Below are 17321 nucleotides of genomic sequence, written 5' to 3' on the forward strand. Positions count from 1 at the left end.
AAGACTGGATCCTGAAAATGTTCTCTGCCAAAGCATCTCTGCGCGCCGGGACCACTTGACTCCGCCCTGACGTCGTCCGCGGGCATGATGTCCGCAAGGTCACATAATCCCCACCCCGGCGCGCCGACGGCAGTTTTCCTTTTTTCCGCGTGCAACGCGGATCCGGATCGTGTCTTGGCCTTCTTTTTCACGCTTTGCATAGAGGAACAGTGTGCAATTGCCTTTGGGCTTCAAGATGTGTACCTTTTGTGCACGTCAGACGTCAGCGACGGACCCTCACCCGATTTGTATGTGTTGTTTGGGTGTGCACCATGACTTGACGAACTGCGACGCTTGCCAGCACCTTAAACCGAAGTCCCGGCAGGAGCGTCGGATGAAATTGCTGTTAGTCTGCTTGTCCAAGTTGGTGTCGTCCCAGCATCCGTCGCCTACTTCAGGAGCTGTCGATTCCAACTGCGGCATCGCCCTTCGGCGGGGCGTCGCTCGCCAGCCGGTAGGTCCTACAGCTTGTGTCTGAGGCCCTGTCCTCTTTCGGCAGAGGGCACAGGCTCCCCTCGGGACCTGCGCCCTTGCCTGTCGCCACCCTTCCTGCCGCGTCGGGGCGACTAGGGCCCAAATGACAGCATAGGCTGCGGCACTGCAGGCTTCTGTGGCCCCCCTCCACCTCCGGAGACTTCCGCAGATCCCTTGCCTCGCGCTGGGCCTTCCTGACCTTAAAACACACCCCTGCACCCGACTCTCCATGGCCTTGGGTGGCCCAACCGACGGCGTCTAACCAACCCCCAGCATCCCAACTTACCTTTCCAAGTGGTGGTTGCACCCAGAAGACCTTTGTCCTCGAACCTGTCATTACAGGTTTATTTTACCATTCTTACTGCCGGCGCCCTGCCCCAGTTGGATAGTGCCTCCGGGCACGAAAATAGCCATGTTGCAGGGTGGTACCAATAGTCTGCCTCCCTGTTGCCTTTAGGAGCTGCAGGAATACCCACCAGGGATCGTGTAGGATTACTCAACACTCAGCACCACAAGGACACCAACATTTTCACCAGTGTCTTGATGGGATCGGCCCCCTTCTCAATGTGCCCCAGGTCAGTAATAATCCTCCTCCTACCTGGTTCAGTAGCAGTGAGTGGGTGAGAAACTTGCCTGGCACAAAGTACAGCACGATGGAGCTCTCAGCACTCTCCTGACTCACGGATTCCTGCCTCAGGTCGTGCCTCTGCGGGCCAAGAGGAATGGCCCAGCCTCTTCCTGGCTCTGACGGGCGCAGACGGGCCCTGTCTTGGCCCGGTCACGTACGTGCCTGGGTGCATCCTGCGCAGTGGGAACCCAAGCCTGTGGCCACGTTGGTGGCTGAAGCCGCGAGTGCTGCCGGGTCATGTAGTCAAGCCCCCACCTCATGTACCAACAACACCAGCGTCCCACTCAGCGGTAGCCCAAGCCTGGTTAAGTAGGCGCCTACGGCACAGAACAGCTGTGGCGACATTGTCGGCTGAAGCCGCGAGTGCTGCCGGGGCATGTAGTCCAGCCCCCACCTCCACATATCAACAACACGGTGTCCCCCACAAGCAATTATGAGTGAATTTCACCACTCCTGCGGTAGGAGGGTGGCAATGAAGGACTGGGAAGAGGAAGAGTAGAACTCAGCATAAGGAAGATTATAGGTAAGCAATCAACATTTCCTTTCCTCACCACGTGGTGGTAGTGTATCTTAAGGTTGGTTTGGTAGAGTTGAGCTTATGGGCTAGAAATGGAATGATTGACAGCCTATTTAAATTGCAAACGGGATAACGACCGCTGTAGTATATATAAAGACCGACTTCTCTGATTATTTTTATTGAGACCTTTTGTGGTCTTTTGTTAGCAGGCAATGAAAGACTGGCAAAAATAGCACTTAACCACTAGCTCTCTCGATTCTGCAAGTAAACCCTGTATTTTACGCAACCCTAACATTTTCTGTCACGAGGAGTTAAACATGTATTTATTTTATTTAGATACTCTTCTGATTGATTATCAGTTCACCTTCAGCTTGTCTCAAGAGGATGATCGATACTATACAGCAATCAATTTTGTGGCCACACCTGAAGAAGTAAGTGTTTATAGATTAAAACCCTTCAAACACTGAGACAATGTTTTATCTAAATGGACATTGCTCAAATGTGGTAAACCGTTTGTCACGCTCTTATTACAGCTACAAATGTGATGTGCATTGCATACTAATACATATACACCAGTCAATATACATAGTAGTTATGCTTACAATATTCGCTTTTAAATATTAGCAGTCTTATAACTGAGTGTGTTTTCCAGTGGATGAGAGCAGATTGTCAAATGGGTGAGGGGGGGACTGTGCCATTGTTTTTGCATTGCTGACGTGGAACCCAGAGTCCTAGGTTTTATTCACACCCTTTACACTTGATCAAAATTGTTTCATCTTGAGCAAGTCACTTTCTGTTTCTCCGGTGCTCATGACGAGCTGAGCTCGTCATGACCGCGCCCGTTCCAATGGAACGTTCAGCACAGCAGGGGAATCAGCCCAGCGTGCGAGCGTTCCAAGTAACGGGCGCGGTCATGACGAGCTGAGCTCGTCATGAGCATCCAAGGAGTTAAGACTCAGGCATCTCCCTCAACATGCCTGGAGAGGATGCATATTGGGCATGTAACAGTGGCAGAGAGTCTTGCTTATTTGTTTCTGTTGTGAGATACTGAATAAACCCACGTTTATTCTAAATTATTGATATTAAGCCAGTTTTAAGTCGGAATTAAAGAAACAATAATTGCAGATATCAAGAGAAATGTAGCGAGAGCCTGATCCAAAAATGTAGATATGATAAAAATTGACACCATTATATACGAAGCATTATAAAGAATCACCACTTGCCTAATCTTAAACCATCAGAAATATTGCTATAATTAAGGAAAGTATTTCAATAGAACCAACATTCATTCATACCTGCCACTCATTTATGTGTATCTGGTTTACAGCCCTGTGTGCAAGACAACACTGAGTTATGTTAGTATGAAAATAAATGTTACAGGACAAACATTCTTAGATGGCAGACTTTGAGCCAAGCTGCTCTGCTGTCTGTAATATTTAAGCTTCGATCTCAGTCACGGAGAGAGCTTATATTTCTATCTAAGCCGTGATTGCGATGTAAGGCAATCACAATTTTATTGTTTTTATTGGGTTTTTTATGGAAGTTAACGAAGAAGGAACAGGGTAAGTGGCAACATAGAGCATCTGAGAGGCATTGCAAGTGTAGTGTTAGCACATGTACACAAGTAATACCACCCAGTAGTGTATACCTATAATTACTGCAAGCCGAAGTAACAATCCCAACCCAGGCCCAGTCCAATTGTCACCCAACAGGAGGTATACTAATAAGTTCTCAAATTGTTCACAGCAAGTGAAACACAAACGGGGACGTTTACACTATGGCGTGGGGGGGATGAGTCACTCAGGGTGCTATGGGGGTCGGTGGTGTACCTGGTAATACTATGGGGGGGGGGGGGGTGTACACTCGGTGGTCAGGGGCATCTCCCTGTTTAAGGTTGTCGAGTAGGCTCTCCCAGGCTCTGGCCATCTCCATTGGGACCCTCCCTCGTTTGGTATACCGCATAAGGGCCATACCCTCATATTCTGTCCATCGTTCCAGTTGCTACGCCTTTTTGCCAAGTGTGGGCCCATAATGCTTTTCAAGTTAATAGTTAGCTGCCTCTTGGCTAATTTTATTGCTAGGTCTATATTATAAGTGCTCACCTTGTGTTTGGCTGGCCGTGGGGATAGACCCAAGAGACATGTCAAGGGGGATCTTACAATATTGCGGTCAGTGATGTAGTTAAGAAATGTCATTGTCTGTCCAGAATTCAGTAAGATGGGGATGACAGTCCAATACCATGTGTATCTGAAAGAAACAGGTTAGTATTAGATTCCTTACCTTAGAATATCCCCAGGCGTCAGACTGGATCTGGAAATTTTTGCGTAGCAGTACCCTTGCGCGTCGGTAGGCGTCGTCTGCGGCTCCGCGTCCGGCGTCGTGGGCGCCGGAATGATGTCGCCGGAGTACTTAGACGCCGCCCTCGCGCGCTGACGTCAGTTCTTTATTTTTCCACGCCAGCAAGCGCCGATCCGGAAAAAGTGGTACCCTTAGTCAATTTTTGACTAAACTTTTTCGATCATTTTTGATCTACTTCGAAGTCTGTACAACTCCGACGGTCCCGGTAGGGATGCCCAGGTTCAAACCCTGTGCGACTGCGACCGACTGATGTCGGTCACCGACCCCCATCGCCGGTGGCTTCATTGCCTAGGCCTCAACCACGACGACAAAGCCTGTTCCGACTGTCGAGTCCTAACGTCTAAGGCTAGGCGGGAGCGGTCCCGCAAGCGGCTTGAGCTCCGGCAGTCGGCCCCGCGCCGCTCGAGGTCCCGGTCCGCGAGGAGGTCGAGGGACTGGTCGCGGGGTCGGAGCCACCATGGCTCCTGGAGTCGTACACGGTCTTCAGGCTCCTCAGGTAAGCACAAGAAGTCAGAGACGTCAACGCTCTTCCGACTCCCCCCCCCCCCCGACGCTCGCGGGTTTGGAAGACACCGCCCACGCGGCTCCGCTGGAGCCGCGGGCATCGCAGCTTGCTCCATACCCGACGGTCCCTGGGCAGCACGCGACGCCGGAGGAGATCGAGGCCTTCCTCTCGGCCATGAGGTCGTTCACTCCTCTGTCTGGCTCCGCGGCGCCTTCGGGCTCTGCGGCCCTGACTGGGAGTCCCAGCGGGTCGGGTGCTTCGGCCCCGACGCCGTTGGGTGCTTCGGTCCCGGCGCCACAGGCTCCCGCAGGATCCGGTTCCGGATCCGGGTCGCCGCCGGTTGACCTCACGACCTCGCCGACCCCTAGGGTGTCGCCGCCTTCAGGCGGCGCCGTCCCCGATCCCTCCCTCGATTCGGGTCTGGCGCCGCACTGGCACCGTATATGACGCCGATGGGAGATTTCTACTTCTATGACCCGGCCCCATCCTTTGGTCCTGAGTATCAGGAGATGGGTGGTGTGGGGGATTGGGAGGGGTCTGAAGACCATCTGGAACGGGAGTGTCATTCTTACCAGGACTGGTCAGGAGAGCTAGGGGTAGCCAGTGGTCTGGATTGAGTGATTGATTTTAAACTTATATAGCGCGTACTGTCACCCCACGGGTATCCTGGCGCTTCAGACTAAAAATCCGAACCACAATGGAATAGGTCGCAACTGGCAGAGCAAGGAGAGAGGACTCAGACTAAGCCTTAGGAAAAAGCCAGGTCTTCAGGTTCCTGCGAAACTCTAACAAGGCGCTGATCTCTCTAAGACTCTGGGGAAGTCCATTCCACAGTCAGGCGCCGGCCACACTAAATGCCCTTCCTCCTAGCCTAGACCGTTTGAATCTAGGCACCGTGAGTAGCCCGGCACTGGAGGAGCAGAGCTGCCTTGTAGGTTGATACTAAGAGAACCTTTCCTGCATAGGAACAGGTCCTAGTTCACGTATCGCTTTAAAGACCAAGCATAGGGATTTGAATCGAATACGTTCCATCACTGGCAACCAGTGCAGTTCTCTCAGAGCCAGTGTAGTCGAGGAGCAGCGTTGCCAGCCAAGGGCTAGTTTAGCAGTTGCAGACTGGATTCTTTGGAGCCCCTGTAGAATGTATACTGAGGCCCCCAGATACAAAGAGTTACAGTAATCCAGCCTGCTGCCTACTATGCTACTTACGACCAGTGGTCGCGCCTCTTTAGGTAACAAGGAGAGTATTTTACGCAACATGCGAATTAAGGCAAAACAGACACTGGCGGTCTTATTTGCCTGTGATTCCATCTGGAGAACATTGTCAATCAGTACCCCCAGTTTATGTACCTTGCTAGCCGGGGTCAGTGGTTCCTCCTCTGTGGTGAGCCTGAATTTGGAAGGGAATTGTCTAGTTAGCCTACCAGAGGAACAGTACAGCACCTCGGTCTTTCCAGCGTTGAATTGTAGGGAATTCCTTCTAAGCCAAAAGGCTGTCTTCCGCATGCATTCCTGGAACAAGTCCAGAGATACTGCGTTATCACCCTCCAGAGAGAATGCCAGTTGTGTGTGGTCCGCATATTTGTCTAAGCAGACTCCGGCAGTCTTTATAATGGGGAGCAGGGGCTGCAGATAAATATTAAATAGAATGGGACTGATCACGGAGCCCTGCGGCACCCCATGGATGACTGGTGATTTATTGGCAGTAAAAGGAGCCGGTGTTACCATCTGGTGCCGTCCTGCTAGGTAAGATTGTAACCATTGCAGTGCCCGTCCCTTCACTCCTATCTTCTGTAGTCTCCCCAGTAGGATGAGATGGTTCACCGTGTCGAATGCGGCCAACATATTGAGAAGCACTAGCACAGTCGCATTCCCGTTGTCGGCTCGCATCCGCAGGCTATCCAACATTGTGACCAGGGCCGTCTCCGTCCCATGGCCAGGACGGAAGCCAAACTGATCCTTGTCAAGCAAGGATTTCACCTCCAAAAAGCACGACAGTTCCCTAGTGACTGCTTTTTCTAAGATTTTCACTGGGTAGGGTAGGAGGGAAATAGGCCTAAAATTAGCCGGTACTGACGGATCCAGGGAAGGCTTTTTGATCAGTGGAGTCAGCACTGCCAGTTTCCATTCCTCTGGGACCACTCCTTCCTCCAGGGACTGATTACATATCTGCCTTAGCCAGTTGTGTGTGGTCCGCATATTTATTGACTAAGCAGACTCCGGCAGACTTTATAATGGGTCTTGGCCAGATGACTTCCAAATTCTGGGAGGAAAGGGATCATTTGGGGAGCCTGAGGAGACACTCTCCACCAGACTGTCAAATAACGCCTTTAGTAAGGGTTTAGAAGTTACTCAGAGATGCCAGTTGTTGTTGATCTTCCGCTCCCAGCAGTCCAGGATTAAGTTGTTCGGCCTTGGTGTTAACAGTGAGGCTATCCACGATCTTAGCGATCGTATCCTGAAAATGTGTGGCGATTTCATCGCAGAGTTTTTGAGATGCTGCCACTCCATTGTCCATACACTTAGGGGCAGACGGTGCCTTAGTAATTTCAAAGCGCGCCTTTGTTCCATTTGATGCATGAGCAATTGAACTGGCATAGAAATCTGCCTTGGCCTTAAAGATGCTTTCTTTATAATGCAGCTGTCTTTGTCTTCAATTTTTTCTTCCTCCCCATACCCCTTTCTCCATTTCCTCTCCGCCTTCTTGCGGAGCAGGCGGAGCTGTTTCAGCTCCTCATTAAACCAAGGCCCCGTGGCCTTCCTCCTACTTTTTTATCCTCTTCATGGCACCAGTGTTGTTTTTTTTCATGGCTCTGCGTTTCTGGCGCGGAAAAGCTGTGTATAAGAACTGACGTCAGCGCGCGAGGGCGGCATCTAAGTACTCTGGCAACATCATTCCGGCGCAGACGGCGAATGCGGAGCCGCAGACGACGCCTACCGACGCGCAAGGGTACTGCTACGCAAAAATTTCCGGATCCAGTCTAACGCATGGGGATATTCTAAGGTAAGAAATCTAATACTAACTACTGTTTACTCCAGTATTGGAACTTTCATAGATTCCCATTGCTTGTATCATTCCCCGTCGTCGGAATGGGAGCCTCGGTAATTATATATATATATATATATATATATATACCAAGGTAAATACACCCTAATAGGTGCAAAAAAGTAAAAAATTAGGCCTAGGCCTCATTACATTTTGTAACCTATAGGTGTCCTTATGTAAAAAGACCCAAACTTACACTAGCAACCAATCAGATTAGCCTCACCCTGTGGAACCTTCCTGAGAAAGCTCAGAGCCTCAGATTTTCTACCGCACCGTTGGTGACAGGGAGTCTCCTTAGAGCTCTGCTCTAACTTCTACTTTGAGGTATTATTTACACAGTTTTTCTGTGAGGATTTGTTTAAGTTTCAACTATGGCTGATAAGGAAAAGAAGAGCCTGTTCAGGTCTTGTGCCAGTTGTGGTAAAAAACGACTTTATGCAGAAGACAAGCACAAAGACTGTATATATTGTTTATATCCTGACCATAAGGCAGAGGAATGTAAACTATGCAGGATGATGTCTGTTAAGACCCTCCGGGACCGTGAGGGTAGATTACTAATCTGGCTCAGGAAGTTGGAAAAGAAAGAAGTTGTGGTTTCCAGTGATGAGGAGGATGCCAGGTCGACGTCTTCAAAGACATCTCTGAAGAGGGGTAGATCATCGGTGGAGGTATCATCTGAACCCCCCTCTAAGGCTGTGCGTGGGACCTCTGATAGGTCTGGCAAGCCTGAGCCTGGCGCATCTCCTCACGGAAGTGTAAAGGAGAGGGAAAGGCAAGCACCTCAGGTGCAGAAGGCAAAACTTGATGAGGGCTCGGCTGGGCCTTCACATCAAGATAAAGTTTCTAAGTCCTTCAAGAAACCATCTGTCGAGGCTTCAACAGTGGTTAAGAAAGGCTCTAAGGCCTCTTCAGTGACTTTGTCTCCTCAACCGTCGACGAGCCATCCCGCGTCGACGAAGACGACGACGAAAACTTCGACGACGATGCCGTCGACGAAGAATATGTCGACGGCGGCGACGACGATCACCACCTCGTCGACGAAGACAATCCCGTCGACGACGACAGTTCCGTCGACGGTGGCAATCTCGTCGACGAAGACGATGCCGTCGACGATCCCGTCGACGATGGCGAATCAGTAGACGACGAAGATGATCTCGTCGACGGCCCCGTCGACGATGGCACCGGATAATGTGGACTCTTTTTATAACGCCGTCGACGGCAGTCCCAAGGAAAAGGAGGATAACACCTGACATGACATCACCTAGAAAGGTGACCCCATTCCCCCCAGCCCTGTTATTGGAAGAACAGGACTATTCTGAAGAGGAGAATGAGATGTATGGGGATGCTTATAGTCCATCGCAGTTGCATCTTAAGTACCATGAGTCTGGGTATTATGACCAGCAAGAGCAGCGACAGCAAACTCAAGTCGCATATCAGGAAGCCCAAGTACAGCCGGGCATGGTTTCTATGCCCATGAGCCTTTTGACGGACTTACGGGCTATGCTGGAGGAATATAGGGGCAGAAAGGTGTCGCGACCAGTGGAAGGTCAGGCGCATGTTCAGCCAGAGGTGGTGTCGACTCAGTCGGTGCCCCCGGCACATGTGGAAGAAGAGGGGGAATGTCATCGGCAAACTCCGGACCAGGATGACACTTCAGATGAGGATGGAGCAGGTGACAATCGTTATCAAAACCCGGATAGTGAATGGAATCAGTATATTGTTCCGGACCCGATAGATTCACCTCCGGCGGATGTAGGAGGTTTCTTCAACTTAATGGAGAGAGCCACAGCACGCTTCAAGCTGGCAATGCCTACAACATCTACGGATTGTTTTTTATATGATTTTAAAGAGGCTTACCGTAAGGCAGTGCGTTCGATTCCCATTGTAGAGCACATATGGGAAGAAGGAAAGCAAGTAATGCAAGCCCCAGCGACGGTAATTCCAACTCTACCGCGCCTAGAAAAGAAGTACAAAGCTCCTGATGACAGTCCTGCCTGCTTGATTGGACAACCAAGACCGGACTCAGTCATATCACAAGCAGCGCAGAGAAGATCGCGGAATCCTTCAGCCACCCTCATAACTCCACCAGACAAGGAGGGTAGAAGGTTGGACAACGCTGGGAAGCGTTTTTCGTCCATGGCGAGCTTGCTGGTCCGGGCGGCCAATGCATTAGCTATTCTGGCGAGGTACGACCACCAGATGTGGAGTGATGTCGCTGCATATATCGACCTACTGGAAGATGACCCTAAGGCCGAAGCACTGAAACTTTTTGAAGAAGGCCAACGTTCTTCTTCAGAAATGATTGACTGCGCGATGGACATCGCAACCACTTCGTTCCGTGCTCTGGGTAGCGCGGCAGTTCTTAGACGGCAGGGTTGGCTGCGAGCAACTTACTTCCAGCCGGAAGTTCAAAATAAGATTCTTGACTTACCCTTTGATGGGGACATGTTATTTGGAAAACATGTCGATGACACCCTGCAGGGGATAAAGAAGGACACTGAGACTGCTAGGGCTCTTGGTACCCTACAATATAGGAAGACACCGTTCCGTGGAGCACGAGGAAGAGGCTTCGCTTCGCCAAGAGGTGGCTATCAGCAACAACGGTACTCTCAGCAGTCAGTCGTACAGACCTCAGTATGGCAATCAGTATTATCAGAGGCAGTCACAGTCTCAGTCTTTCTCTCGTCAGAGTTCTCGTGGACGTCAAGGGCGTCAGGGCAAGGACGCTAGCAAGCGTCAATAGCGGCCTCCTGACTCTGCCAACTGTTCCTCCGCTCCATGGTTCTCCAGTGGGCGGCAGGATAACTCAACATCTGAGCAGCTGGGAAGAAATAACATCGGATCAGTGGGTATTGAATATCATCCAACATGGGCATACGCTAGAATTCCAGGAATTTCCACCTACAAGAGCTCCCCACGCCACTACTTCGAAACATCTAAACCTTCTGCAGTTGGAAGCTCAACAAATTCTTCGGAAAGGGGCGATCCAACGTGTTCCCCTATCACAAAGAGAAGGTTTCTATTCACGATTTTTTCTGATCCGCAAAGCAAAGAACAAGTGGCGTCCAATCCTGGATTTAAGGGAGCTCAATACCTATCTCGTGAAACTGTCGTTTCGGATGATTTCACTCCAGGACATATTGCGCCTCTTGAATCCAGGCGACTTCATGGCTACGTTAGACCTGAAAGATGCCTATTTTCATATCCCGATCCACCCAGCTCACAGACGTTTCCTTCGCTTCACAGTAGGCAAGAGTCACTTCCAGTTCATGGTGCTCCCATTCGGATTAAGATCCGCACCCCGGATATTCACGAAGGTGCTGGCCCCTGTAGCGGCTTTTCTGAGAAGACAGTCGCTGGAAGTATTCCCGTACTTAGACGACTGGCTGCTGAAGGCACCAAGTTTACAAGCAGCGTCAGAGGCGGTGGAGACATGTTTGAATCTCTTCACTCACCTGGGTTTACAACTCAACAGAGAAAAATCGGTTCTTCAACCAGCATGTTCAGTAAAGTTCCTGGGAGCAATACTCGATACTCAGGTGTGCAAAGCCTTCCCATCGGAAGAGAGACAAATGAAACTCATGTCTTCAGCCGCTCGATTACAAAAGAGAAGTTGGATGACAGTCAGGAGGTACAAATCTCTTCTAGGGTCGACTTCCTCCTGTATTCAATTGATTCCGCACTGCAGGCTGCGAATGCGCCCCTTGCAAGAGGAACTGGACCTTCAGTGGAAGCAGGTGGAATGGTCCTTCAGCGACAGGGTAACTGTCACACAGCGGATGACACAGTCAGTTTCATGGTGGATGAGAAGGTCTCACCTCTCGGTGGGTCTCAGTTTCAGAGTGGCGCCAGCTCCTCGCGTCATTACAACGGACGCCTCCCTTCAGGGTTGGGGAGCAGTCATGCAGGATCTTCAAGCAAGTGGACACTGGACGCCAGGAGAACGTCGCTTACATATCAATGTTCTGGAGCTGAGAGCTATTCAATGGGCAATGTTGGCTTCCCTTCCAAGGATTTCAAATTCGGCCATTCTAGTGCGTACGGACAACACCACCGCAATGCATTACATCAACAAGCAGGGAGGCACAAGATCGCCACTGCTTTCTCAGGAGGCCCAGCTGCTATGGGAATGGGCAATCTCGCAAAACATCAGGCTCGTGGTGGAACACCTTCCAGGAGTATGCAACACGAAGGCGGATACGCTAAGCCGCCTGAAGGCAGTTTCACACGAGTGGGAATTGGATGACGCAGTGGTCAAGGACATCTTCTCCCGCTGGGGGACCCCAGCGATCGACCTGTTTGCCACTCCGGTCAACAAGAAATGCCGGTGTTACGCAAGCAGGAAACACCATTGAGGATCGCTGGGGAATGCCCTTTTGATGTCTTGGTCCGGCGCATTTGTTTACGCCTTTCCGCCATTTCCCCTAATTCCTCGGGTCCTCAAACTCAAGATGGACAGGTGCAGGATGATACTGATTGCGCCCGCCTGGGCTCGCCAGTTCTGGTTCACGAAGTTGCTTCTTCTGTCGGAGGAACAGCCCATTCAGCTTCTTCTATCTATGTACAACGGCCAGGTCCTTCACCCGAACCCGAGCTCGCTTCAGTTGACAGCATGGCTCCTGAACACAGAGATTTTAAGGATCTAGACATTCCGGAGGAATGCAGGAACATATTAGCACAAGCAAGAGCTCCTAGCACTAATAAGACATATAGATCTAAGTGGAAAAGGTTTTGTTTATGGTGCCAGAGAGGAGTACAGCCATTCTCATCAGCTCCACATCAACTCTTACCATACATTCTTTCTTTGGCTCAGGCAGGTCTGGCTCATGCTTCCATCAAGGTCCACTTGGCAGCTATTTCCAGATATAGGCGAACAAGATCTGGTCCTTCTCTGTTATCAGCAAGAGTGATAAAGCAATTTCTTAAAGGACTGTTTAGAGTGTTTCCGCCAGTTTGGCATCTGAATGTAGTCCTGGCTCAGCTGATGAGGTCGCCATTTGAGCCAATACATAAGACGGACTTGAAGTTCCTATCATGGAAGGTGGCGCTTCTTGGCTTTTCACTTCTTAGTTTTTTTCTGTGCTCCGTGGGTTTCCTTTCTGTTTTTTTTTCTGTTTTTCCTCGTGTTGTGTTGTAGATAGCTTGCAAAACAAAGCGCCGGGACACTCTTTTGAGTAGCCGCGCGCTATATAAAACCCTAGTATAACATAACATAACTGGCACTCACCTCGGCAAGGAGAGTGGGAGAACTTCAGGCTTTGACGATCAAAGAACCTTACTTACAGTTCAAGAACGATACATTGATCCTCCGGATAAACCCCAAATTCATTCCGAAGGTACCGACAGACTTTCATCTTAATGAACCGGTGGTTCTGCATTCTTTTTTTCCTCGGCCCTCAACCCAGGCTGAGAGGACACTTCATTCTCTGGACGTTCAGAGATGTTTAAAATTCTATCTTCAACGCACAGCTGGATTTCGGAAGACGCCCCAGCTGTTTGTGGCCTTTGGAGCCCCAAGGAAAGGATTTCCGTTGTCAAAACAAGGGATTTCTAGATGGATATCGAGTGCAATCCGTTTCTGCCACCAAGCGGCAGGCAAACCGTTGGAAGGACAGGTGAAGGCACACTCCACAAGATCGATCTCTTCGTCTACAGCACTGTTTGCAGGAGTATCGATAAAGAATATTTGCAGAGCGGCCACATGGAGCAGTACTCACTCATTCACGAGACACTACTGCCTGGACGCGGCTGCAAAGGTGGATTCGGCTGTTGGTCAAGCTGTCCTGAGAAATCTCTTCCAGGAAGAGGTGAGCTTTCCTCTCTTCCCTCCTTCCTGTGTTTTTTCTCACATTTCGTTTATTATGCTATGGTTACCAATTTATATTTATGATGATATGTGGTATCATTTGTTGATGATAATGAGTAACTAGGAACGAAATGTTTGAGGCAGGCTAACTGCTATCTACTCTGATACAAGCAATGGGAATCTATGAAAGTTCCAATACTGGAGTAAGAAACAAGTTACTTACCTGTAACTTTAGTTCTCCAGTATTGGTAACTTTCATAGATTCCCATGCGCCCACCCTCCTCCCCTGGGAAAGCTCACTCTTGGTCTAGGTGATTCGGTGGCAAGGCAACGGCTACGAAAATCTGAGGCTCTGAGCTTTCTCAGGAAGGTTCCACAGGGTGAGGCTAATCTGATTGGTTGCTAGTGTAAGTTTGGGTCTTTTTACATAAGGACACCTATAGGTTACAAAATGTAATGAGGCCTAGGCCTAATTTTTTACTTTTTTGCACCTATTAGGGTGTATTTACCTAGGTGTATATGTGTGTGTATGTATATATATATATATATATATATATATATATATATATATATATATATATATATATATATATATATATATATATATATATATATATATATATATATATATATATATATATATATATATATATATATATATATATGACCGCTCCAACAGTCCCTCCCCGCAATGCACGGGAAATAGGAAGCAGCACTCCAAGTAGGTTTACACAATGTTTTAATCTCAACAAAGCGCTTTCGGCACTCGGCCTTCCTCAGTAATGAGACGGTGAAACCTTCCAGCCAGCATTCATTTAAACGTTACGTTGCGTACATGCACATAAACATCAAGGGAGGACTACAACATAAATCGGCGTCCGCCATCTTTGAATGGGTTATTTTTCTGTATATACAAAAAACACTTTTTAAACGCAAATAGCTAATTCTGTTCATATGCAAGAATTAACATTCCAATGCAAAGCTCCATTATGGCTATCCTCATCTAAGTTATTGAAGGCTTTCTCTGTCTACCGATCTTACTACTGCCTCCGGTTGTTTAAGGCTGTGTTATGTTTCTGGGTGAAACTTGTCTGATCCTTCTGAATAATGCGATACATATAGGGCAGGAGTCGCATGGCCAAAATCCTGGCAGGATTTTATAGTCTACATTCAACATAGACAAGGGTCTATATGCTGTGACTTCAGTGGATGAGCATCTCTGTTTAAGCAGAGGTCTTAAAGGGACCCTACTGTTGTCTGCATCTCCCCAATAGTGTGTTCCACGGTGGTGAGTCTCTCCATAGTTTACATTGGTCATCATGGAGGATGTTCAAGTCTGCCACCACAGAATACATTTTGTCTTCTAATATCTTCTTAGTTTTGGTGTTGGCGGGGAGAATAGAGTCCAGAGTGACTCCAGAGGGAGCAGTTGGAGCATTGGTGGACTCGTCCTCCAGGTCACTGACAGGCAAGATAGATCAGTTGTGTCGGTTCCCCGTCCTCGACTTGTAGCTTTGTGTGGTGTCCCATGACCACCAAAGAATGGGTCAAAATAGGCAGGCTGGGGCAGAGGGGTTCAAGCGGACTGCATGGCATCCCTGGTCAGATCTCTGTGGCAGGCAGGGCAGCAAGGGACCACCAAGCCCCCCCTGTGTCGGCAAGGATGTAGGGGAGATCACCACCCCACTGTGGTCACCGGTCAATCTACGGCAGGGTGAAACAAAGTCTCAAGTCAATATTGTCGTGCCCCTCAGTAGGTCCATCAGAGTGTCTGGTGCGAGGCAATGCGGACCCTCTGGGATATAGCGCTCCACAGTGCTTTGAATGGGCCGGTACTGATTACCGGTACTTCTTTATTTTAAGCAGGAGAGTACCTGCACTTTTCAAGAAAAACGTAATACTTTTAATTGGAGAGTACCAGCACTTCTCAGAAACAAGCAGGTACTCTGTTAGAGAGTACCTGCACATCTATGTTTCCATTTGAAGCACTGGCGCTTAACCCAGCTACTGCTTTCCTCTCCTCTCCCCTTGGTAGTGCCCTAATGGAGTATGTGGGATCTCCCCCCCCCCCCCCCCCCCAAACCACCTCCCCCAAACCACCCCCCCCAAACCACCCCCTCCCTACTACCACCACCACCAGATCCAAAGGGTCTTTCCTTTTCCTTTATTGCTGGCAGGGGTTAAGCGCAGTCACAGCTTTGGCCAGTGTTGTTTTAGGGAAGGAATCTCTGCGGCTCCAGAGGCCATTTCAACAGCGACAAATTCTTATGTCGGCAGGATCGAGCCGCTCCGCAGCCCACCGACACAACAATCAGGCCGGTAAGACGCCCTCTCAGCGGCTAGAATATTACCAGCCAGCTGATCAGCCGCGTGGCCGTGTTCTCCAACCGCCGCCCTACCTGCAGCAGGGGCGGGCCGCAGGGATGAGCCTCTGGCGGGCTGCTTCACCTCTGGCCATTCAGCACGAGCCCAGTTGTGCTCCTATCTCTTACATGCAACTTCTCCACAGTTGTGGCCGCGCGGGCCACCACCTTAAAAACCTTCAGCTTGGGCCCAGTCGTATTGGTGACTTCGGCTTTTTCTGGATCATACCAAAGGGCAGGAGCGGGGCCAAAGCAGTTAGGCAGGTAACAGGGGAGATTGCTCTGTCAGTTTAGGTGCCATGGAGGACAAATCTGTGACAGGATGCTGTCGGAAAAGTGTGGGTCCCCGGGAGTCAGCGGACCGTACTGTTCACTTCATTAGCGTCAGGGACGCCCCCTTCTGCGATCACTCATGTGAAAACTTAAAACTTTTCAGCTTGTTTTTTAGGTCTCGTGACCTACAATGCGCGCAAGCGCATTGAGGGAGCGAGAATTCAAGTAGCCAAAATCCTCGTCAAACCAAGGGCTTTCTGCTGCGGTTTTCTTGAAGTTCACGTGAACCACGTGACCAAACAAGCACGCGCATCAGCCTCCCTCCCTCCTATCGGACGTACTTTCAGTTTCCCGGCCGCTCATCTTCGCAGCACATCAAAGGGCTTCGCCCAGCGTGCGCTCTGCGGCTTCTCGGCTTCTCCTCCCCTAATTATTCTTGGATGGCCGGCCGTACTTTCAGCTCCAGCACCTCCCCTCTCTCCCCGCACACAGCCTTCCTTGGATTTCTCCTCCCCCTCCCCAGCCAGCTTCCCCAGGCCGTGCTCCCTCCCCGGCTACCCCATCCTCACTCATCCCTCGCACCCCCTCCTCCTTCAGGCCCCCGCCATTTGCTTTTGCTTGTTTTTATTTATACGTGCGTGCGTTCCCCCACCACTCGTGTTGTTCTCTCCCTTGTTATAGGTATTTTATTTTAGTGCTGATTTAACCATCTTTTTGCTTTAACTCTAAACTTTGTGCAACTCTGAATGTTCATGTGTAAAAAAGTATTGGCATTGTAAATGACAAAACTATTAGTTTCGCGATTTTCAAAACCAACACATAAATATAACATGTCATTTACAAAACCAATAGCTCCAACTTTCCTACTGCGAGACCTATTGGCAACGCCAGTGCTTGTTTTTTAGTATCATATATTCAGAACACTGCATGCATGAATATGACCCTGAAGCATAGTATTAAAACACTTGATAACTGTATTTCATTTAATGCACATTGTTTAACAATAATGAAAATGAATGTGTCGGCTATTGCAGATTGGCCCAAGCAAATGCCCAGCATTGGGGTCGGCGGGGTGGTGGGTGGGTGGTAAGGTACATAGTAGAGTGGGGGAAGGGGTCCTAAAAGTCTGTTATGTTCTCCTGCACTTTTCCCCTAGACAAAATACTGCTTTCTGTGCACAACCTCATCTTAAAGATGCTCAGATGCCCCTACAAGTAAGCAGGTTAAAGTAATAAATGAACCATTGGATCTTGCAAGGGAAATAAGTGCTTCCCCACCACCCTCCCAGATTGGCAACGAAGTATAGCAGATT

At 49.5% G+C, this 17321-nt stretch overlaps 1 protein-coding gene across 1 annotated transcript in view; it reads left to right on the forward strand.

Annotated features, from left to right (window-relative positions):
• The window catches only part of ATRN (attractin), an 800866-nt gene that overhangs the window by 511719 nt on the left and 271826 nt on the right, over positions 1-17321 (forward strand). The window contains exon 22 of the mRNA XM_078678722.1: positions 1995-2089. Coding sequence (XP_078534848.1) covers positions 1995-2089 — 95 coding nt within the window. The remainder of the gene's footprint in view (positions 1-1994; positions 2090-17321) is intronic.

Source organism: Lissotriton helveticus, chromosome 2_2, assembly GCF_964261635.1.
Source record: "Lissotriton helveticus chromosome 2_2, aLisHel1.1, whole genome shotgun sequence".
In the NCBI taxonomy this organism is placed as follows: domain Eukaryota; kingdom Metazoa; phylum Chordata; class Amphibia; order Caudata; family Salamandridae; genus Lissotriton; species Lissotriton helveticus.